The 22,492-nt window shown below is 56.4% G+C and overlaps 1 protein-coding gene across 1 annotated transcript in view; it reads left to right on the top strand.

The window, feature by feature from the left end:
• RAB11FIP3 (RAB11 family interacting protein 3) overlaps positions 1-19,941 on the top strand; it is an 87,792-nt gene extending 67,851 nt beyond the window's left edge. Inside the window, exons 6-16 of the mRNA XM_042971201.1 lie at positions 463-612; positions 2,795-2,929; positions 6,898-6,933; positions 10,813-10,906; positions 11,439-11,542; positions 14,425-14,565; positions 16,324-16,405; positions 17,169-17,306; positions 17,562-17,717; positions 17,896-18,036; positions 18,118-19,941. Coding sequence (XP_042827135.1) covers positions 463-612; positions 2,795-2,929; positions 6,898-6,933; positions 10,813-10,906; positions 11,439-11,542; positions 14,425-14,565; positions 16,324-16,405; positions 17,169-17,306; positions 17,562-17,717; positions 17,896-18,036; positions 18,118-18,231 — 1,291 coding nt within the window. The 3' untranslated portion in view covers positions 18,232-19,941. The remainder of the gene's footprint in view (positions 1-462; positions 613-2,794; positions 2,930-6,897; positions 6,934-10,812; positions 10,907-11,438; positions 11,543-14,424; positions 14,566-16,323; positions 16,406-17,168; positions 17,307-17,561; positions 17,718-17,895; positions 18,037-18,117) is intronic.
• Positions 19,942-22,492: the final 2,551 nt, after the last annotated feature.

Below are 22,492 nucleotides of genomic sequence, written 5' to 3'. Positions count from 1 at the left end.
GCTCTGGAAAGCGGGTGTGCAGGAGTGACCTCTGTCTCAGAAGGATGGGTGCTAGCAAACCCTTTACCTTCCCTGCTTGGAATCCTGCTGTTCTGAACTTGACATCCCAGCAGACGTCTGCGCTCACACTCTCCAGCAGTTGTGTGAAGACAGCAGCTGCTGGTACGGGCACAGGTGCATTTGCAGGAGACGCGCCGAAGTGTACCGTGAACTCCCGGTTTCGAATACTTGTTACAAAATAAAGAATAAAGAGTCTTGCTTCTGAAATGATGATATTTGGGATGTGTTAAAATCTATTGTTAAAATCAATCTCACCTGTTCATTTCTTTCTTTCTAATGTGGCTACTACAGTGTTTGAACACAAGCCTGTGGCTAGTAGCACATCTCTGCTGGAAGGTGCCATCACAACATCGGTTCTGGAGCCACCAGTCACAGTGCGTTGCTTTTGTGTTGCCTTTGCAGATCCCACCTGCACAGCCAGTCCGTCGTCACGGTGATAGGTGGCGAGGAGCATTTTGAGGACTATGGTGAGGGCAGTGAGGCAGAGCTGTCCCTGGAGACCCTCTGCAATGGGGAGCATGACTGCAGAGACCCCGCTTTCCTCACCCCCAGGTAATGCAGCCCTGCACTGCCCTGGCATGTGTGTGTGCGTGCACGCGTGTGAGGAAACGTGTGCATGTATGTATGTCGGAGAACATGTGTGCATGTATGCACATATGTGGGAGAACATGAATGTGTGACTATCCGTATGAACACATGTGAGACCATGTGTGTGTTTCCGTGCACACATGTGTGAGACCACGTGTGCGTGTATATGTGCGTGTGTGAGAGAACATGTATGCATGTATCGGCATACACGCGCGAGAGCATGTATGTGTGTGTCCATGTGTACACACGTGTGGAAGACCATCACGTGTACATGTGTGGGAACATGTACATGTGTGTACGCGTGTGAGAGAGACCACGTGTACATCATGTATCTATGTGCACGTGTGAGAGAACGTGTGTGTACACGTGTGAGAGACCACGTGTGTATCTGTGTGTGCACGTGTGAGAGAAAACACCTGTGTGTCCGTGTGTACATGTGTGTGAGAACATGCGTGTATGTATCCGTGCATACACGTGTATGTGAGAGAGAACGTTTACAGTCTGCCCTCAGCGATTTCAAGTACATGATACCGTGTAGTTACCACGTTCTACGTTTGAGCCTTAGACCTTACTCCTCTTGGAGCTGCACGTTTGTACCCTTTGATCAGCCTCTGCGGGGGCTTTAACATCGCAAGTGATTCTTTGGATTCATGCCCAAATTGTCTGGAACGTTCTGCATGAGTAGGCCGAGGTGCTAGGTCTAAAGGGTGAGACCTTTGCTCATGGAGTAGATCCTCTCCAGCCCACCTTTCTCTTAGGGCTCCGCGTGTGTCCAAACAAGGGACCTGTGGACCTGGCAGTCTTTTGCTGGTGACTGGCCCATCTGAGGACGTGCCTGCCTGTGCCAGCGAGGTCCCGCCTGGCTCAGCGGCTGCTCTGCGCCAGTCGCGGATCCGCTTGGCGCCAGGTTCCTCAAACCCTCTCTGTTTGCCGACAGCGGAAGCCGAGTATCTCTGAACCTGCAGCCGTGAGGCCCTTCTTTTGCCGAGACCGTTGCCCTGGCCCAGAGGACCTGCGGCCCGGGAGAGGGCCTCTGTGGCGAGCCTCTGGGAGTTGGTGTGAGCGAAATATGTGCGTGGTTTTAGCAGCTTTTCTTTCCACGTGCGTGTTCGTGGTGGTGTGAGGCAGAGGCCAAGGACCGGACGCTGCTAACCCCGTGTCTGTCTAGTTGGGGAGTCTTTCTGGTCTGCTCGTCTGTGCCTCCCAGCCAGCCTTTTCAGTATTTTCTGTCTCAGGTGTGACTTCTGCGCTACCACTAATATTTCCCTTCAACCTGTCTTCACATGGAACTTCCAAACCAGCTTCCAAAAGCCAGCAGGTCCTAATGTCTCAAGGACATCACTGCCTTCCTGCTTTCATCTTCCTGTAGTGGGTGTCCCGCCAGTGCTGTGAAAGTCCATTTAAATTAGATCACAGGGAGGAAAACAGAATCTTGAGTTATTTTATTTAGCCAGTTAATTTATTTTTGAGAAAGAGAGCGTGTGCGTGTACAGGGCGGGAGCACAGAGAGAGGGAGAGAGAACCCCAAGCAGGCTCCGTGCTCGGCACAGAGCCCGACGCTCAGTCTTAGGATCGTGGCATCATGACCTGAACCAAAGTCAAGACTCAGACACTCAACCTACTGGAGCTACCTAGGTGCCCCTGAATCCTGAGTTTTTAATGAAGGCCTTAAAAATGACAGAATTGTTGGTGATCGTCATCCATGCATAGTTCTGACACTGGTGGGCTTTAGAGCAGCGAGTAAAGGAGCTGCAGTACAGTAAGTTAAGCCCCACCTGGAGACGCGTGCTCTGCTCTCACACTGGTGTGTTTTTGACAAAGGACAAGGCAGCAGCATCTCCAGTCATTTCGCTTCTTGTTAAAGAAGAGTTTGTGTTTTACAATGAAGCCCATGGGCTACCTATTTCCTCTGAGCACCTGACCAGGAAGGAGCAGATGTGTGGCCAAGTCCCCTCACTGCTCCAGCTGGTGTGTGTCACCGGTCCTAGAGGTGACGCTTGAGGGAGGTGGGCTCACAGCAGTCTAAAAGCAAGAGCCAGAATGTTCCATAGCCTGACACAGTGCTTTTGTCCAGCCCCTCTGTGGGGTCACAGATAACCTGACGGGTCCTCGCTGTCTTCTGAACTGACACTTCTCGTCTTTCTAGCACTGATCCGCTTGCCGCAAAGCTGCACAGCATCCTCACTGATGAGGCTTTTGAGTTTTACTGTAGCCAGTGCCACAAACAAATCAACCGCCTTGAGGATCTTTCTGCTCGCCTGAACGATCTTGAAAAGAATAGGTAACTGACTAGTGCCTGGCCTTGCTCTGTTCAAGTGGGAGGGAGACTCCAGTCACCCACAGCTCCTGCCAGTGGGTCTGGCTGGAGGCGCTGCTCGCTCGGCTGGGCTGAACCGCAGCCCGGAGGCAGGACCCCTCCCCTGCCCCCCGCCTCCCCAACCCTGCATGTGCTGAGCGTCTGCCCTCCTCGCCCTGTGCATGTGACACCCTGGGTGTGTGCTGCAGCCTGAGCCACTGCTTCTGTTCCCAGGGGAGGAGACTCCCTTCCCATGCTGTGTGTCCTGGGAGAGGGAACCCAACGTAGGAAAGAGAGTCTGCCCCCGGAAAGAGATACATGTTTCATTTTACTAAAAGGTTTCTTTAACTGGGAGTCACTCGAAAGAGCTTTGGGAAATTTAAAGTGAGATTTGGTCTTTAAAAAAAACAAATTCGTAACAGCTTTCAGAAGTGTATGTTTACATCCAGTGAGCTCTTCCTTGAACTTACTACTTTATGTTGTTGGGGTTTTTTTTTCCTCTATATGTTGTTTCTTTAAAGTTTTTTTATTTTTTAAAATATATTTTTAAAAACGTTTGTTGGTTTATTGTGAGAGAGAGTGAGCACATGCACTCAAGCAGGAGAGAGGCAGAGAGAGGGGGAGAGAGAATCCCAAGCAGGCTCCACACTGCCAGCACAGAGCCCATGTGGGGCTTGAACCCACAAACCATGAGATCATGACCTGAGCTGAAGTCACGAGTCCGATGCTGAACCGACCGAGCCACCCAAGTGCCCTTAAGATTTTTATTTTTAAGTAATCTCTACACCCAGGGTGCCAACTTTGCTACCCTGTTTTTAAAATAAGCAGCCGGGACCCGGCATGTGCCTGCTGCTCCCTGGCCTTGGTCATCCCCGGTCTGTCCCTCCTCCCCGTCTCCCAGTTCTGGTTTGTGTCAGAGTGTTAGCCTCCCTCTCAGCCATCTGTACCCAGCCCTACTCAGGTTGGAGCTCCAGAAGGAGACCGTTCCTTTTGCTGGATCCCCACAGCTTCACACCCTCCAGTTAAAGAAAACATGTTTGAGTAGCTTGCACATATTGACGTCCATGGAGCATATTGTTGATTTAGGCCCCAGGCCAGCAGAGTTGGTGAGTGACCCACAAAGAGCTCTCACGCTGGGCAGGAAGGGATGGTTTGTGCTGGTCAGTGGTGTGGGCTCCCAGGCGGCAATCTCAAGTGGCTGTCTGAAAAAGACGGGACATGGCTGGTGGGAGGTTACATGTGGCAGAAAAATGTGGCAGAAGGGCAAGCCATCCTGACAGCTTCAGCCTGTTTAGAGTGGTCTTTTTTTTTTTTTTACTTTTTTTTTTTTACTTTTTTTAATTTATTTTTGAGACAGAGGCAGAGCATGAATGGGGGAGGGGCAGAGAGAGAGGGAGACACAGAATCGGAAGCAGGCTCCAGGCTCTGAGCCATCAGCCCAGAGCCTGACGCGGGGCTTGAACTCACGGACCGCGAGATCATGACCTGAGCTGAAGTCAGATGCTTAACCGACTGAGCCACCCAGGCGCCCCTAGAGTAGTCTTCTAAAAATTCCTCCTCTGTCTTGAGGAGCCTGCCCCCTTAGGGCCTCAGCCCAGGGCAGCTCTGTCTTCCTGGTGGGTCCCCGTGGCTGAGAGCCCTGCTGTGCTCCTGACCGGCCTCCAGTTCCAGCTCAGGACATCTGATGTCTTCACCCCTTTGTCTTCCGTTCTGTGCAATACTCACCACACAGACCGCAATCCAGCAAATGCCCAGTTGGGTGGAGAAGATTCTTTGTGGCCAGTCGGAAGCCTCAGAGGGGAGTCTGGGGGGAGGTCCCAGCAGTACCGATGAGAACCTAGCCTTCCAGGGAGACTTGGGGGAACTGTGGCAACTAGGGATTTCGAAGACCCACTGGGCTCTTCCGTAGGGAAAACTAGTCTTCTTGTATGTGGTTAGCTGGGTGTTCAGTGCTCCAGGAAGGTCCCTCCACCCGACTGGTGAGGGGTCACCTGTCTTTCCCAAATGGAGACCGCTGTCCTGCTAAGTGGGTTTGAGTACAGGAATGCCATCTCTGTTCTTGAGAGTAAGCACGAAGACCTGTCTCATCTCTCATTTCTGAAGACTTTTGATGCAGAAGTGATGTTTTGCCGTGTTGAGAACCTGCCGCATAACGGCCAGGATCGCCTCTCTAGGGTCCCCTTTTGAGAGGGGGAGCCTGGGATGTGGCTGAGTGTGGCCGGCAAGTCCAGTGGGGCCTTCTGTCCAGTCTGAGCCATTCCCTGAGAAAGACCCTACCAAGGTGGGTTCATGTGCCATTAAAATCGTTATTCTCATCAAGACACAACTGTCAGGAAAGTTGTCCTGAACACTGAAGTTAAGGAGATCTAAATCTTGCTTGTTGGTTTCCAAGAAATTGTCTCAAAATAAATGTATTTGGTTATGGTTTGTGGATGATGAAAGGTGATTTAGTCCCAACTGTGTTTGGAAGCTTTGATGTCATTTATATTTTCTACCCAGTGAACCTCGGAATGTGCCCACAGTGATCATACTTTCCAGGTACTTACCGCCTGTATGAAAACAATTCATTTTGTAGAAATTAAGAATACTAAGAAGTTAAGAGTAATAAGGTCTATTTACAAATTATAAACCTCAAAACTGGACTGGCAGTGCAGCCCCTGAATAAGTAAACCGAGTCTGTCCTGTCCCATCAGCCTCAGGGAGTCCCCAGGATATTAGGGTGACATGTGTGGTGTGAGTCGGGGCCCTGCCAGGAGAGGGGACACACAGGAGTGGGCGTGAGGAGTGTGATGAGTGAGTAGCCCCAAAGGGATGGAGCGATGAGGGCCCCGCGGGAACAGCAGCTATGAAGAGGCCAGGCAGCGGGTGTCCCCCTGACGGCACACCCGTGGAATTTGCTGGGAATTTACCTTCTAGAAGTTGATGGAAATCTGCCCTCTGGCCTGTACCGGAGGCACTCCATGGCAGAACTGCCCGGGGAGGCGCTGGCCCCTGGGGAAGCTGCCAGGCAGGATCTGGGGTGAGCCCCACCAGTGTCTCTCAGAAGCTAGGTGTAGCCGAGGACACATGGGGACCCTCCCACGAGGGCCCTCTCCAGCACCCTCTGCTGGCAGAGCACGGCAAAGGAAGACTGGGAAAAACGCCCCAGTCCTTTTCCACAGAATAAGTGGGGAGGAAGAGTCTGGAAGTAGGCGGCCGTAAATTGGTAGCTGACACAGTGTAGGTTTTTCTGCCCGAACTGTGCGGGAATCACAGGCGTGTCTCGGATGAGCAAGCTGAAGGGAGACGCCATGGGTCTGGTTCCTGGCGTGGGAGACGAGGGTTGTCCTTGTGTTGGAAGAGGGCGTGTGTCTTCTCGTGGGCTGAGGCCAGGAGCTTAGCAGTTACCTTTGAAAATAAAACTCGGGACTTCAGCAATGAGAGGTAAGGTAAGTTTGGCCTTTTTTGCCACCTCAGAGGATTCTGTCAGCCGGACGATGGGTCCCAAGGCGGCAGGGGGAAGGGCTTCCAGATCACCGCCCAGGCACATGAGGTTTCAGTGCCTGAGTTAAAGTTCGAGTCCGAACTTTCCTGTCACAAACAGGCTTACGTCACATTTCATGTGGGGCCTCTGACGGCCAAGTGATTGGAGGGTAAGCGTTTGGCACGTGGCACTCGTGCAGCCCACCGGTGGGTGTGGTGCTGGGCTCGGCCTTGGAGCTAAGGTCTGGTCGCGGCTCCATCTGGGACCTCTGGGAGTGGGAAAACGGGACTTGGCGAGGCCCTGGGACTGTCCCCCGTGTCCCTGAATGTTTTGCTGAGCAGGCCTTTCTGTGTATGGCGCTGGTCTCGGTGGGTGCTGCACGCTTGTGAACATGCCCCATCCCCGTATCTCTTCAGCCTGAATTTCCTGTTTCCTCCCCTTCCTCCCTGTTCTCTGACACGATTTTCCTGTTTATTTTGATTTTGCACAGTCCAGCGAAGCGGCTCTCCAGCAGGAAGGTGGCAAGGTAGGAGACCCTTGGTTATTTACAGAGATGTTCTGAAATGTATCATTAATCATAGCTGTTTAAAACGTGTTTAGAAAATAGTATCTTCCAAGATAAGTTTTTAAAACTTTGGGAAGTCACCTCGCATGGTTTGGGACTGAACATAATTCCTGGGGATGGGTTGTGAAACCAGTTTCCACCGCCACACCATGCCACGATCAGACCCTGGTTTGTGACAGGGAGGTTTGTGCTGAAAGCTTCCGGCATTGTGCCCATCTTACCAAGTCTTCGCAGAAATGTCCTCGGGCGGCCCTTGGCATCCCCACGTGTCATGTCTGCTGTAAAGTAGCCCACGGTGTTATCCGCGAGGGTCATGGCAGAGCCCTGGTCTGGGTCGGCCTCCTTCAGATGCTCTGCCCTTCACGCCCACGCTGGCTCTCCAAGGTGAGAAGAGGGTGAAGGCGAGCCAAATGCCGAGTTTCTGAAGAACACACTCTTGTGGCCATTTCTCCACCTCCCAGCTTCGGGTCTACCTGTCGGCTTCCTGCGTAAGAGGTGGCAGCACACACAAGTACCCTGTGCCCCCCAAGGCTGGCTCACCAGTTTTCACTGGGCTTGTCTGATGCCAGCGTTTCTCACAGGAAGCCATGGAATGCTCACTTACTTCCTTTCTCCGACAAGTTGCCGCTTCTGGAGTCAGTGATGGCTGTGATATTGCCACTTACCTCGCCTTCTCGCCGCACCCCTGCCTGCCCTGCCCAGCTAGGGCCTCTGCCCTCTGCATGGGCACCATGGCTGTGGGCAGTAGCACTGTGGTCCCTGGCCTGCGCTAAGTGTGTGTTTCAGGGCTGGGGTCATGCTGCTCCCTGAACCCGTCTCCCTTCTTTTATCTTCATGTTTTTTTGTTCAGCACATCTTGTAGCTTCTTGAGAAAAGAGGTGTCCAGGAGATACATTTTTGAGACCTTGCTGGATACTTGGCTCCCGTGTGTGACTTCATACAGAATTTGAGGTTGGGAGCCCCTCCTCTGAGGAGCTGTGCACACACCGCCCAGTACCTCCCAGCGCTAGGGCTGCTGCCAGGGCCCTGAGGCTTTCACGTTTTCTTCGCAACTTTCTCCCTGGAAGCTGAATTTTCAGGTGTTTTCTCTGTGCCTGAAGTTTAGAAACTTTGTGATAAGTCTCATGAGTCCTTCCTATTAATTATGCTGGACAGAATGACAGACTGACCGTTTAGGTCTGGGAGTCTCCACCCCTTGGTCCCGTGGACCTTTCTTAGGCTGTTGGATAGCTTCATCCATCCCCCATCCTCCCTCTGGAACCTCCTTGCTGCCCTGTGTGCCTCTGCTCTGCTTCCTCCTGTGACAGCCACAGCGTTTTCTTCATGTCTCTTCCCCACGTCCTGGTCCGGGCCATCTTTCTAGAGACTTCTCCCTCACAACTGGGGCTGCTGCTGTCCGTGCTGCTGTGGTTGCTTACAGCTGGCGGGTGGCCTCTGGCCCATGTGTGGTGTGGATAGGCCTCGGGCCGGCTGGTGTCCCGGAGGGGGATCTGTGCTGGGCCCGTGTGTGCGGCTCTCCTCCTCTGTAAGGGTGTGGTTTGGAGCCGCTCCTGTGTGGTCTCAGGTGCCGGGCCTCCCTGGGTTCTCCAGAGCGACGGGCTGGCTGCCAGCGCCTCCCTGGCCGGCCGCAGCCCTCCTGCCCACTTCTGGCGTGGGCACCTTTTCTCTGGTACGGCCCAGGCTCTTCTTTGCCCTTGGCGTGGGAACCTGCTGTGTTTCTTTTTCTAGTGTCTTAGGGGTTTAGTGGAAGCAGAGGTGAAGGTTGTCAACCCTTTTCTGCACTTGTTCTCACCAACCCCCTCGTAGAGGAGCATCGAGACTCCAGGGAACATAACGTGCAGTCCAAACTACACGTTTGTTACAAGTTTGGCATTGCTTTCCTCCTCCCCACCATGTTCCACCCCAGACGGCCTACAGATGGTGACAGGAAAGAAGGTAAAACCTCTCCCCCCAGCCTCCTGCGTCCAGGATGTGGACAGGCCCTGGGGTCCCTGGGCCCGTGCTACCTCAGCTCTTAGTCTCTCTCTGCCTGCTCCTTTGAAATACCCTCTGAGAATTTGATCTTTCCTTCACAGATACCATTTGGTATGAAAGAGTCTAGTCTGCGACTGTTTATAGTTTGGTTCACAAACAGCATATTTACAGTCTACACACGCAGACGCACACACACACACACACACAGTTTTAATCTGCCATTTTACGCTTCAAGCCACCACTAGAATTCTAAGGAAAACTCAGTCACAGGTGCTTTCGCTGTTCACCTTGTCTCAACCCTTTACATGTGGCACTGGACCGTGTGGTTTGGAACCTCCAGCTCTGGCCTCTGAGCCCTGGCTGTGTGCCTGGCCTAGATGGAAGTGGTTCTGGGGTCGGTGTGCGTACAAGGACCCGGAGGAACCTGCACACAGCACAGCCGACCTCAGGACAGGGGGCAGCACCAGCGGATGGCCACAGGGCTGACGGCTGCTGTGCACAGAAGGCACCCTTGGGGTGCATCAGGCATCTCCCACAGCCCCCTCTCCTGGTGGGTCTCCTGCGTGGTGGTGGATTTAGATACACAAGGCCTAAAGGGGCCACACGGTGAGGCCACATATTAGGAACCCATGTTGGGGCCAAAGTCATGGAGGGGTATTTAAATACAGCAATTGGACAAAAACAGGATGGCCCTTTGGGTTTAGCACCCTTCGGGGAATCAGATGAAATCCACAGAAAGGTGCTCAGTGTCCCACCCAGGATACCTCCGCTGGACTTCTGATCCCCAGGGGTGAAGATGTCCTCCTTTTTTGTTCCCCTTAGAACATACCTGGAAAAAGATTTAAGGAATGTATCAGCTCAGTCAGTGCTAAAAACGAAATAGAGTTTCATGCCTTTGATGACGTAGAAATCTTCAGTGTAGTTTTTAATAGCATTTTATTGAATTCTTATCGTGTGTTGTGTCCTTAAAAGGAGCTGTTTATTTATACAGCCTCATTTACACCTCATAATAGCTCGTGATCCCCATTTTATAGGAGAGTAAGGCTCAGAGAGGTGAGCGGCTTTCTCAAGGCCACACAGCTGTGAGCATCAGGCTACTGAGTTTGGAGCCTGGGTCATCGTGGGTAGACTTGCTGCTGGGACTTGTGCAAATGGTCTGAGTGTTTTAAGTGCAGGTAAATTAAGCTGATACAGTGTCACCGTAGCCAGTGAGACTGCCTCTGGGGTGACTGTGAACATAGTTTGCTGAGCACCTGCCAGGGCGCCAGTGGCTGGGGAACGAAGGAGGGGCTCTGAGGCTACTGACGGCGCTTCTGCAGGTCCACCTGGCGTGGCCCACGGTGCGGGGCTGCGGCCGCAGGGGTGCTTGCGTCTGCGCGTCTTCCCAAGCTTGACCCCGGGAGAAACTCCAGGCGCGGCCTTGAAAGAGACCCCTGGTCTCTTGCTGTTACTGCCACGTGAGGAGTGTGTTTGAAAACCAGGTAGCAAGAGTGCGTGTGGGTGACGCTGCGTGCAGAAGGTATGATCCCGAATTAATGTTTCACGGGCCTGCGGCCGAGAGGAGATTAGTTCATATCACAGAGAGGAATGAAGTCGTGTTTTATTACCCGAGGACAAAGTACCCTCATCCATTAGCTTCCCAGGAAGGCGGCCAGGACGTCAGGTTCCAAAGAGCAGCGGGGCTATCCTGTGGCCCTTGGGTGGCTGTGTCCTGCCGGGACCCCCTTTGGTGGAAGCCTGGGCCCGTGGTGCTGGCTTCTGGTGTTCAGCCCAACAGATGCTCACGTTTATAGAGCTAGTGACTTTTCCTTGCTGTGCTCTGCTGAAGGACCTTTTCTGGACTGGGCTATTGTTTCTTCTCCACAGGTACCTGCACCAGTCAGGGGCCCTGACCGTGGAGGCCCTACAGGACCCTGCCCCAGACCCTGTGGAGGGCATGGAAGAGGACATTGCTGATAAGGTAGGCCCTGGACCACCTGCGGATGGCACAGCCAGGTCTGAGGACGTGTGCCGGTGCTGCCGCCTTGGGATGCAGGCCATGCTGGGGTGGGGGGTGCCAGCCTCATCAGAGGCCCCAGTGACTGTGCAGTGGAAGGAGCGTTTCCCGTTGTGCATGGAGAGGCCGGTTGTCAGCCGTATCTGTCTGTGGGCCCATCTGGCCGCACCGACGTGCAGGGACTCTGTTCCCCTGACTCCTGGAGGCAGAATCTGGGGGTGCTCGAGGTTACAGGGTGGTGACCACAGAGCCAGACAACGTGTGGAGTCAGAGTTCCCAGAGAGTCCGTGTGGGGGGTTCCTTGGGGCAGGACAGCCATGCCGTGGAAGCGACCCCAAGTTTCTCAAGGGCCAGCTCAGCCAGAAGGGAGGAGGAGTGGCAGAATACCCGCAGCTCTTCCCGGGTCCCTGCTTGCTTCCTCCGTGAGCTGGACGGACCCCGGTCCCGCCCAGTGGACACCGCCTCCTGATTCTGAAGCCCCTATGTCACTCCCGAGGTCGTCTTCCTGGAGAAACGGGTGTCGGAGCTGGAGAAGGACACGGCTGCCAGCGGGGAGCAGCACAGTCGGCTGCGGCAGGAGAACCTCCAGCTCGTGCACAGGTGAGGAGGGCGTCCGTGGCCCTGGCTGCCTGTCCGCGTGTGACCCCGCAACCCCCTTGCTGCCACGATGTGGCTCACACGTGGAAGTGCCCCTCCACCAGCCACCGGGAGCCAGGTCAGGGGATGGTGCCAGCGGCCTCCCAAGCGTGGTTCCCACTTAGTGCTGCCCCCGCCCCCGGCGTGTGTCCGGCCCCAGGGGAGACCAAAGAGAGGCACCACCTCAAGTCTCAGGAGTATGATGGCCGGCACCCAAGCTGCCTGCGCAGAGTGTCCAGGAGAGGCTGGCGGAGGTCACATGTGGAGAGTCATGGAACTCTCTGGTAGGGTCCCCGATGTGTGTCCCTGTTTCCGAGAACCTGTCCTGGCCCAGATATGCCTGGAGATGGGCTTGCTGCTCTGTGACTGTTGCTGTGCTTGGTACACCCCTATCGTCCCCTCTACCGTGTCCTGTGAGGCAGATGCCACCTAATGTGCCATCTCGCAGGCGAGGACACTGAGGCACAGGCCATTGTCAGAGCCAGCCAGTGGGGCCAGGAGGGGTAGGGCCTCCAGAGCTCCTGCACTGGGGAGCTGGACCCACCCTGGAGCACGCGGGCTCTTGCAGGGACGGGAGGAGAGCGGGAGCCACCGGCAGAAGGCACGCAGTCTGGCTCAGCTGGGCATCCGTGCTGACCTCCCCCACCGTTGTTTTGTCTGCATTTTGGAACCACTCCTGCCATGTAGCCTCACACCCAGTATAAGGGAGGACGTGTCTCCTGCAGCATATGAGTTTGGCTCAGGAGCGTCAACTCCCTGGGCTGTGCCTGCATGCAGCTGGGTGTCACGGGGACACAAACAGCATTGTGGGGACGAGACAGTGTGGGGAGGCCCTGGAGGCGGGGGGGAAGGCTGGAGGCTCCGCCCTCACTGGGCGGCCTGTACCTGGGCCCGGGCCTGAGGCTGGCTCTGCCACACATTCTGTGATCTCAGGCTCACCTGAGTAGGTGTTGTGAGTCCTCCCGATGGCAGGACACAGGCCCGCGTGCACTCACGGCTCCAGGGGTTGCTTGGCTCCTGCCGTGATATGTTCATCCTGGAAGGCACTGACCTTCCCCACCCGTCCTCCGGTCTCCTCTTTGGATGCTGAGAATTAGAACGAGTCGTGTTACTGCACACCTACTCCGTATGTCACTTTAACAGTAGAAACAGGTTCCCTATGTAGTCGAGGGCCTGGGCTAGGCAGCTGCACGCCCTCCAGGCTCTCACGGGAGGGTCTGCCCGTGGCCTTGCTGCAGAGTTGGGTGGGGTCGGCACGCTCATGGAGGGGCTTGGTTCCAGTGCTGCACAGAGCATCTGCCACATCTCCGGAGGCGCGTGTTCTCCCTCCTTGTTCGCGTCCAGAGGGACGTGGATGGGCCACCGCACTCATTTCTCAAGCTGACTGGTGAGGCTTCGTTTGATCTGATGACACTTATCAGTTATCCACGTATGGAGTGGAAAGTCCACGTGCTGTGCCCCGGGGCTTGCCACGTCCAAACCTGTGGTATTTCTTTAGGTGTTGCCTGAGCTCTCCTAAAAACAGCATGCTTCTGCTGCCTTTCCTGCCATCCCAGCGACACCCCCCCCCCCCGCCCCCCATGCAGGTTCTGGTGCTCAGCTTCGTACTTTCTGGATCACCACCCCGGATGATCACCTGGGGCGGGCGGAGAGAAGCAGGTTCTGTGAGGCCTTGTGTGTCTGCAACGTGTGTGTCTGCTGCCAGTGTGACTGGGTCTGGAGTTGTTTGGAAGCAGGGGTCCCCGGGACCTGGCAGGCAGGCTCTGGGCCTTCTGACCACACTGTGACCTCAAGCCTGGCGCTCCTGTTCTTCCTGCCCTCTGTGGGGTCTGAGTTCTCTGCCTGGATGCCGGAAGGGTCTCGTTTCCTGTGCTGGCACGTGGTTTCCAATCTTTAAATCTGGAAGCTGTGCCTCCGCTTTGGGAAGGTTTCTAGAATTATTTCTCTGCACGGCTTGTTCCATTTTCTTATTTGTCTGAACTTCTGTTAATCTAACGTTAGAACTTCTGGACTTTCTCATTTTCTTTACTTTTCTATTCTCTTTGTCATTTCCGTCTTTTAAAATTCTAATATCCTTGTTTTTCTTCTTCAGCTCTCCTGTTGAATTTAAAATTTTTTCTTCTCATGTTTTTAATTTCTGAGAATCACTTTGTAAATTCCCTTCTGGTGTCCTGTTCCTGTTTCCTGGAAGCAGTGTCTTTGCTCTGAGGCCTGGGTTACAGGGCTTTCTCCTGCATGAGGTCCTTTTTCTCTGTTTGCTTTGGCCACTTTGTGTCAACACCTTTCCCATGGTTTCTGGTGATCTTGGGCTCTCCGTTCACTCTTACGTGTGAGGCACCCCAAGGAGGTTGAGAAGCCCTGTGTGCATCGACAGCTTGTGGATGTGGGCTCCATGGGCAGGGCCCCGAGCCCTTCTCTCTGGGATGGGCATTCCCTGCTTCCTGCACGTGGGTGTGGTGGTCTGGGAAGGTGCCGGGGTCAGGGCCCCCACGTGCACGTTTCCTTTGTCTCCGGTTACTGCTAACACCCATCCGTGCCTCTCCCATGGGTGACCTGGGTGCTCAGCCTACAGTGTCCGTGCAGGGTGCTCCCGGGGGCGGGCTCCTGGTGGGCTTGTGCCCCCGGGAGGGTCTCCTGGCCACACGCCGAGCGAGCTTCCCGAGAGCGCTGGAGACCGTCCCTGCTGTCACAACTTTGCCACCATCTCGAGGCCCTGGGTGCGGGCATGGGAGGCCGAGGCTGTCTGGGGGGTACGACCCCTCCTTCAGACCCATCCTTGACCAGAGCTGTTGGGTGGGGGGGGTCTCTCTTTTCTCTGCTGCCCCTCCTTCCCTTCGCCTTCACAGAGCCAATGCCCTTGAGGAGCAGCTGAAGGAGCAGGAGCTGAGAGCCTGTGAGATGGCGCTGGAGGAGGCGCGGAGGCACCGGGAGCTCGTGTGCAGGATGGAGCGGGAGCGCAGCATCGAGGTGGAGAGCCTGCAGGCCAGGTGGGGCGTGCAGCCCCGGTGGCTGCCCCTCCCAGCACATCCGGTGTCTTAGAATAAAGCCGATGTTAGAGAAAGGGAAAGCCCACGCGAGGAAAGCTGTAAAAGTGCTCAGTGTCACAATTCAAAGACTGACCCTACGTGGATGTCCTTCTGAGTCCGTCTCTAGTTGGGGTTCTCCTAGTCAGAACGCCAGGCCTCTTGCAGACAACTTGACGCAGTGCCTTTGTGCTGCTCCGGAGGTAGGAACCTTTGAAGAGTCAGGAAAAGTGGGGAAAGCAGCGTGGGTTTGCACGCCCTGCATGAGACAGCCTGTCAAGGCCCAGGAGCAGCAGCAGCCACCACGCGGGGTGTAGGCCGGACACGCGGCACACGCGTATGGTTGTCTCTGCGAGCGGGGGTCTTACAGCGTTGGGGAGAGAGAGCCCGCGTGTCCGTCAGCGGAGAAATGCTTGAACAGGCCGTCTGAGAGCTCCCCAGAGGTCCTCCCCAAGGTCAGAGAGGGCGAGGGCATCTGATGGCTCATTTCATAGCTGAGCTGGAGCCACTTCCCGAATTCGGGACACAGCAGGTGTAACTAGATGAGCGGGTTTCCAGGCTCTGCAGCCCGAGTGTCCCTCCCCCACTCCTAACGCTGGGGTGCATTGGACTTTACTGGAGAAGAGCTCCTGTGCGTTTTTAAGAGTAGGGGTGCAGGAGGGGCTGCATGCAGGGCTGTGCCAGCCACCTGGACACGAGGCCCCCTGGCATGTAGACGCAGTGGGGTGCTGCTCTGGGTTCAACCGGGCCCAGATTCCGGCTTCCAGAGGACAGAGAAGGACGGGAAAATGCACCTGACATAGGACACACCCGGAAACACACCTTCACCGGGCGATCCAGGTCAGCATCACCTGTGGGGAGTCGTGAGGACTCAGACACCCGATCTGGTGACGAGAAGGGCACCTCCCCCCCATGACCCGTCTCATCACGAGAAACTCCAGATCAACCCAGCGTGAGGGACACTACCAAATAAGTGACCAGAACTGCTCAGAACTGTCAAGGCCACGAAAAGTCAGGAAAGGCCGGGAGACTGCCACAGACCCCAGGGGACAAAGCAGACGAGGCAGCGTGTGCAGTGTGGCCCAGGGACTGGAGGGCACGATTGGGAGATGACATGAAGTCTATGGTTTGATGACTAGTATACCCCGCAGGGCTGTGGTAAAGGCACCACGTGACCACATGACGGGCAGATGCCATGCAGGAAGCAGTACCGGCCAGGCCCACAGGGACTCCACGCCACGTCTGCAACTTTTCTGTAAACCCCAAAGTATCCCCAACCCCAAGTGTATTTTTTTTAATGTTTGTTTAATTTAGAGAGAGAGAGAGAGAGAGAGAGAGAGAGAGAGAGAGGCAGAGCACAAGTGGGGGAGGGGCAGAGAGAGAGGGAGACACAGAATCAGAAGCGGGCTCCAGGCTCTGAGCTGTCAGCACAGAGCCAGACATGGGAGCTTGAACTCGTGAACTGTGAGATGATGACCCAAATTCGGGTGCTCCACCAACTGAGCCCCTGAGGTGCTCCCCCCAAGTGTATTTAATAACTATCCCAGCGTAAGGGAAAGCTTGGGCCCAGAGCACTTGAGTGGTACGTAGGGTCGGAGCATCTGAGGAGGCCTCTGTGGCTCCCTAGGCAGCTCCTGGCAGGGCTGCCAAGACACTGGGTCTCCCTTGCCCCAAGGAGCCACGTTTCTGGGTTGAAGTCCCAGCTTTGTTCTTGTGTCCCAGGCTGCAGCAGCTAGATGAGGAGAACGGAGAGCTAAGGTCCTGCACGCCGTGTCTGAAGGCCAACATTGAGCGCTTGGAGGAGGTGAGCGGTCAGTGGGGAGCACAGAGCGGGTGGAGCCCAGCCCTGTCACATGTGGACACGCGGTCAGCCAGGCCGGCTCACGGGCCTGCCACCCTCTGCACCTCATGGGTCCTCTGAAGCGAGGCAGCCACACGGCCAGCCACGGGGTGGGACCAGAGGCCAGGAAGCTATGCTGTTCCGTAGCGCAAGCTGTTACCCTGGGCCCACCGGCCCCATACGGTGAGGACAAGGACAGCTCGGTCCCCGCCTGGCTTCCCAGCTTTCTCACGGATCCAAGAGTTCAGTTTAGATTAACCTGTGGTCTGAATCCAGGGATGATGTCCTCCAGGGGCTGACTCCCAGCTGGACCCCTCGTGCCCTGTCCTGCAGCTGTTCACTCGAGAAGCCTCTCCTCCCCTCCTCTCCCCTCCCGGTCACGTGTCCCCTGGGAAGCTCCGAACCCGGAGAACATCTAAGACCACCTGGGCTCGGACTCCCATGAACTATTCCCTCTGGGCAGCCGTGGGTCAGATCCTGCTCTTGCCTGGATCCTTTCTGCCCTGCCTCGCCTGAGGAACAGTGTCTGTGGCCTGTGCAGACACCCTGCGCCAAGAGCACCCCAGGCGCATCTGCAGGCGCGGTGCTCGGGGTCAGCACTGCCCCAGGAGCACCATGCCCGGGTGATGGGATGGCTGAGACGCAGCCATTATGGGCTGAGCCCGGGGGCCACGGAAGACTCGGGAAAGCTGTGTGGTTGGGGCAGCAGGCAGGCTTATTTCCACAGGAGAAGCAGAAGTTGCTGGATGAGATGGAAGAGTTATCCCTGCGGCTCAGTGATGAGCAGGAGAACAGGAGGAAGCTGGGGGACAGGCTGAGCCACGAGAGGCACCAGTTCCAGAGGGACAAGGAGGCAACCCAGGAGGTGAGCGTGGCACCCGGTAGGGGTGGGACCTGCGTCCCTGCGTGGGGTCCGTGCCTGTGCCCTCCACATCCTGAGACCTGCAGCTGGCGGCCACGTGGTGCTGGGCGTGAGGTGGTGTTTGGGAAGCGTGGCTGGCATCGTCCTCCCACTCGGACGTGGCGCTCGGACTGACCCAGAGGTTCTGAAGCTGAGGGCTGAGCTGCCACTTGCTGCCTCGGGTGCCCGAAGGCCTGCTCACCCTGTGGTTGCCTGCAGTTGATCGAGGACCTGCGCAAGCAGCTGGAGCACCTGCAGCTCTTCAAGCTGGAGGCCGAGCAGAGGAGGGGCCGGGGCAGCAGCACGGGTCTGCAGGAGTACAACAGCCGCACCCGCGAGAGCGAGCTGGAGCAGGAGGTCCGCAGGTTGAAGCAGGTGCGGGCAGCCACACCCCTGTATCCCCGCAGAAGCTTCCAGGAGCCCAGCATGGGGCAGGGGGCACGCAGGGAGCTGGTGCCCGAGCCAGAGGCCGCTCCAGCCACTCCCTATGCGGGCTCAGCCGCTAGCGGGGGCCCCCCGCCCCGGGAGTGACCCTGTCGTGTCCCCTATTCAGGATAACCGTAACCTGAAGGAGCAGAATGATGAGCTCAATGGGCAGATCATCAACCTGAGCATCCAGGGTGCCAAGAACCTCTTCTCCACGTCCTTCTCAGAGTCCCTGGCTGCGGAGATCAGCTCCGTTTCCCGAGATGAGGTAAGGCCCATCCAGGCCCGGCCACCGGGATGTGCCACAGTCTGTGCATCAACCCGGCACTGACCGCTGCTCGTCCCACAGCTCATGGATGCGATTCAGAAGCAGGAGGAGATCAACTTCCGCCTGCAGGACTACATTGACCGGATCATCGTGGCCATCATGGAGACCAACCCATCCATCCTGGAGGTCAAGTAGAGGCAAGAAGGCCCAGCTCGGTGGGCCCAGGACCCCACCCGCACCCAGGAGATGGCCACGGCGCACACACAGCCGAGACAAGCGGCTGGGCTGGGGTGCATAGAAGGGTCTGCACAGGGAAGAGGAACAGGAGCTCCGGGGCCAGGGCCCACGCAGGAGAGGGTGGGGCTGGGCCTGCTCTCTGCAGAGATGTGGGGAGCACGGCTCAGGCTCAGGCGAACCCCTCTGCGAGCTCTCTCTCATGTGGCAGATCTCTCTGCTGCCCTACTTGTCAGGGAAGAAAGGAAGGACACGTCCCCACCGGGACACTGCCATCTGCGTCTGCTCAGGGGCCCTCACCTGGATGGCACAGAGGCCCCAGGACCCTCTCACCAGACGTGGTGGCGTGGGAAGGACTGCCAGGCAAGGCGGTGCACATCAGGCTCTGGCCGGGAGCTGCAGGACCCCGGCTTTCCTGGGGCTGTGACTCTTGAGCTGCTCCGCCCAGCCACCCATCCAGAGAGGGCACCGCAGTCCAGCTTCAGACCCAGGGGCTCTGCAGCTGGCCACGCAGCTGTCCCCATGCCCCAGACCCTTGCTGCGGTAACGGGGCTGGGGCCGAGCCTCTGCTCCAAAATCAGGACCTGAGAGTCCCACCACATGGAGCATGCTCCCTGCACAGGGTGGGTCTCAGGGCCCCTCTGACTCCAGGTGTGGCAGCATCGTGGTGAGAAACTGCTTCCCCATGGGTGTGGTCCCCGGCCTCCTGGAGCCCTCCCCTCCCTGAGCACGTCTCAGCTGCTCTGGGTGAAGTCCCGGTCTCCCAGGCCAGAGTCCACATGTCTGGCACCATGGTTCCTCTGGGAGTTTGAAGTCGCTGAAGTGGCCATCCTTCCCCGAGCTGCATTTTGGAGGAGGCTGGGTGGTGCGGGTTCTCTAAGTACATAGATCCGGAGCAGAGATCAAGGCCCTCCTGGCAGCTTGTGGGTTCCTTCAAGAAAGCCATTGCCTGGCTCTGTGCCACCACCACCAGGCACTGCACCACCGTGGGGGCTGCTGGGCCTGCCCCGACCCTGCGCCTGAGCACTGTCCAGGAGCCTCTGGGTGCTCCAGGTGGGTCAAGACCCCACACACAGACTGGCCACTGCTGCGTGCAAGTGCGTATGTGAGGGCGTGTGTGTGTGTGTGCGTGTGTGCGTGTGTGTGTGTGCGTCGCCCTGTGTCCCTCCATCCTCCGTGTGGCCCACCTTCTACACTAAGATTTAAGATGTTGCCTCGTATTGTACATTTTGGGGAAAGCCTTGGGTGTAAATCAGTGTAAACTTGGAGGAGAGATTTTTCTATCATGTAGAGTAGGTATTTTTTATAGATTGAAGGTTGATCAATTTTTTAATACTTCCAAGAGAGAAAACTATCTGTGTATACACATGAAATATATATATATATATATATATATATGTATGATAATAAATACTGGAACTCTGCTTTCCGTGCCCAGCCCTGCCCCCGTGACACAGACTTGGATCTGTTTCTGTCCATCACCCAACGGTACCGTAGCTGTAAATGTGAGTTGCAGGGAGATGTTTCATGCACACACCCAGGTGTGGACTTGCACAGTGATCCTCTTTCCTTCCCCTTGAGAAAGACTTTTCAGGCAGAGCAGTGGTGACCTGGATACTAGAGGGCAAGGCCAGGACGCTCTCATCGAAGATTAAAGCTGTCTATACCCACTGAGGCCGGCTTCTTCCTGCGTGGGGTCTGAGGGCTGGGTGGGGGTGCCATGGGCCTCGCCTCGTCCCCCAATGTATTTGGGGGTTGGAGGCTTTGCGCCACGTGAGCTCAGACAGCAGGAGACCTTCTGGTCAAGCTGGCCCTTCCTGGAGGCCCCAGGGTTGCACCTCCAGTCTGAACCCCCAGCGGAGCTCAGCCAAGGGTCCCTCCTGGGGCGGGGCCACGTGATGGGGCTTTGGGGGCCATGGGTGTTCATGGGAGGACACAGCCCGAGTATAAGCTGGGCTGAGGGGTTGCATCGCAGATCTGGGGCTCCTCAGTGTCCCCATGGGACAGCACAGGTCCCGACAGGATTTGGCTTGAATATCAGGAAGAAGGTCAGGCTGGGTGCCCAGGTTGAGGAGGAGAGCTCAAGTGCCACCGTAGTTGGGGAGGACAGTGAGAAGGTTCTATGGGCAAGTGACTAAATCTAATTTGAAGTGGGGGTTGTTGGCCAAACCCCCCAGACTCGATTCCCCAGCCCAAGTATCCATAGGAGCGGCAAACCGTGCATTTACCACATCCCTTGCACTAAGCTACCTGCATGCCAGTCACAAAACTGAAAGACAGGTCCAGGGAAGACCAAAGACCCCACCCCCAACCACCCAGCAAGGCCCCAAACGGGCTTGAACCCAGGTGTGCTGGCCCACCGGGCCAATAACCTGAGGGCCATGGGGAGGGGACACGGTCTGGCCTGTGGTGAGCAGGGGCCCCAGGACTCCTCCCCAGCTGGGGCTGCAGCAGCCGGACTCCAAAGGGTCACCAGGGTCAGGCCTGGGAGCCCTGGATCCTGTGTGGGTGGCAGTGAGGAGGGCAGTGAGGACACAGACTGTCATCCTGCACGTGGCCCACTTGCCCCTGGTCCAGCATGTGCGTACCACCACCGAGGGTCCCTGTGCCCGAATCCCGCTAGAATCTCCATTCCGTGAAGGTCTTTGGGTATGTCGTCTACTGCTGTGTCCCAAAGCCGAGGACAGCATGCGCACACGTGGGATCTGCACAGGGATGCTTGAGCCAACGCCTCCCACAGATACACAGGGCTCTTTGTCACAGGGCTGTTTGCGTTCGGCCCTTTCCAACCCTTCTCCAGCTCCCTCCCCTTTCCTTGGACACAGAGCCACTCCACAGTCCTGAAAACTCCTCCTGAGGCCCGCTTGTAGTGACTGGGCTTCCTCCCCCTTGACAACAGGCCCTGGCCCCTTGCTGGGAAGGGCAGGAATGCTCCTCTCTCCTTAACCGCCCCCCCCCCCCAACGCCCCTGGTGTATGGCCTGGCTCTGAAAAACTCTGCAGTGAGCTGACAGGAATCTCGATTCAGTTGCTTATCTTGTTGGGAAGTTACATGATACCAGTTGAAACACAGCCACCCCAGGCAGTGTGCTTTGGAAGGGGCAGGGGAGGGAAGGGGACCTGTGGAGTTTGGCCCTTGACTATCTTCTGTGATTCCACAGCCATCATGCGGGGGAGGAAGCTAGGGACAGGCAAGTCACAAGCTTGCTGCTTAGAGAACTCAGGAAGGGGCACCATCCCGGCTGCAGCATGTGGAGAGTCAGAGAGAGGTTTTCCTGGGGCTTGGTCTCCTGGGAATACTGAGCTCTGTCCCTGTAGGTCCTACTGAGGTTAGCTTAGATTTTCTGGACACTGAAACAAACCAAGCTTCCACTTAAATTCTAAGTGTGACACCTGGATGGCTCAGTCTGTTAAGCATCCGACTCTTGATTTAGGTGCGGATTTGTGAGTTTGAGCCCCACAATGGGCCCGTCACTGACCCTGCAGAGCCTGCTTGGGATTTCCCCCCGCCCCCCCCCCCCATGCTATGTCTCTCTCAAAACAGTTAAAAAAACACAAAAAACAAAACCCAACTCTACCCTATCTGGAGGCAGAATTGAGCCACAGCCAAGTACTCTTCCTGACTCTCTTAGACTACATGCCTGGTTTTTCTTGTCTCTTGCATGACCAGTGCCTCCTCAGGCTCCCCAAGTGCCCCCTGAACACGACGAGTCTTTAGGGCTCTGCCCTCAGCATCCTGGCTCCCCATTCCACAGCCTCCCTGTGCTTCGGCTGCAAGTGAACGTTTTACTGCATGTCCTGCTGCCTCCGAACATTTAGGCGGCACAGGGGCCTCCAGTTTCGTGACCTCTGGTTGGGTGACCTCAAGCCGTCCAAAGGGAACTTCACGGTCGAGACCGGACCTAGGAAGCTCTTTTGTGAACGGTGGTGGCGGCGGGGCGGGTGTGTTTCGAGGCCCCCGTGGAGCAACAGCAGCTTCCCGGGTTTAGGGGTCTTCCTGTCAGGCACGAGGCTGAGCGCGCCGTGGGTGGTATCTCACTTCGTCCCCCTTCCCCGAGAACGAAACCGAGGCTCACACAAGTAATGTGACCAAGTCACGCTGTAAGTGCCCAGGCCGTGTCTCCACCCGGGTCGGTCCCACCAAAACCGGAGCTTTTGACCACGAAGCCTTGGGAGGACCCGCGGAAGCAGACAAGTTGCAAAGAGAATTGCGGCCGATGGGA

Source organism: Panthera tigris, chromosome E3 (genome assembly GCF_018350195.1).
Source record: "Panthera tigris isolate Pti1 chromosome E3, P.tigris_Pti1_mat1.1, whole genome shotgun sequence".
Taxonomy (NCBI): Eukaryota; Metazoa; Chordata; class Mammalia; order Carnivora; family Felidae; genus Panthera; species Panthera tigris.
This window is presented reverse-complemented; position numbering and strand designations above follow the sequence as displayed.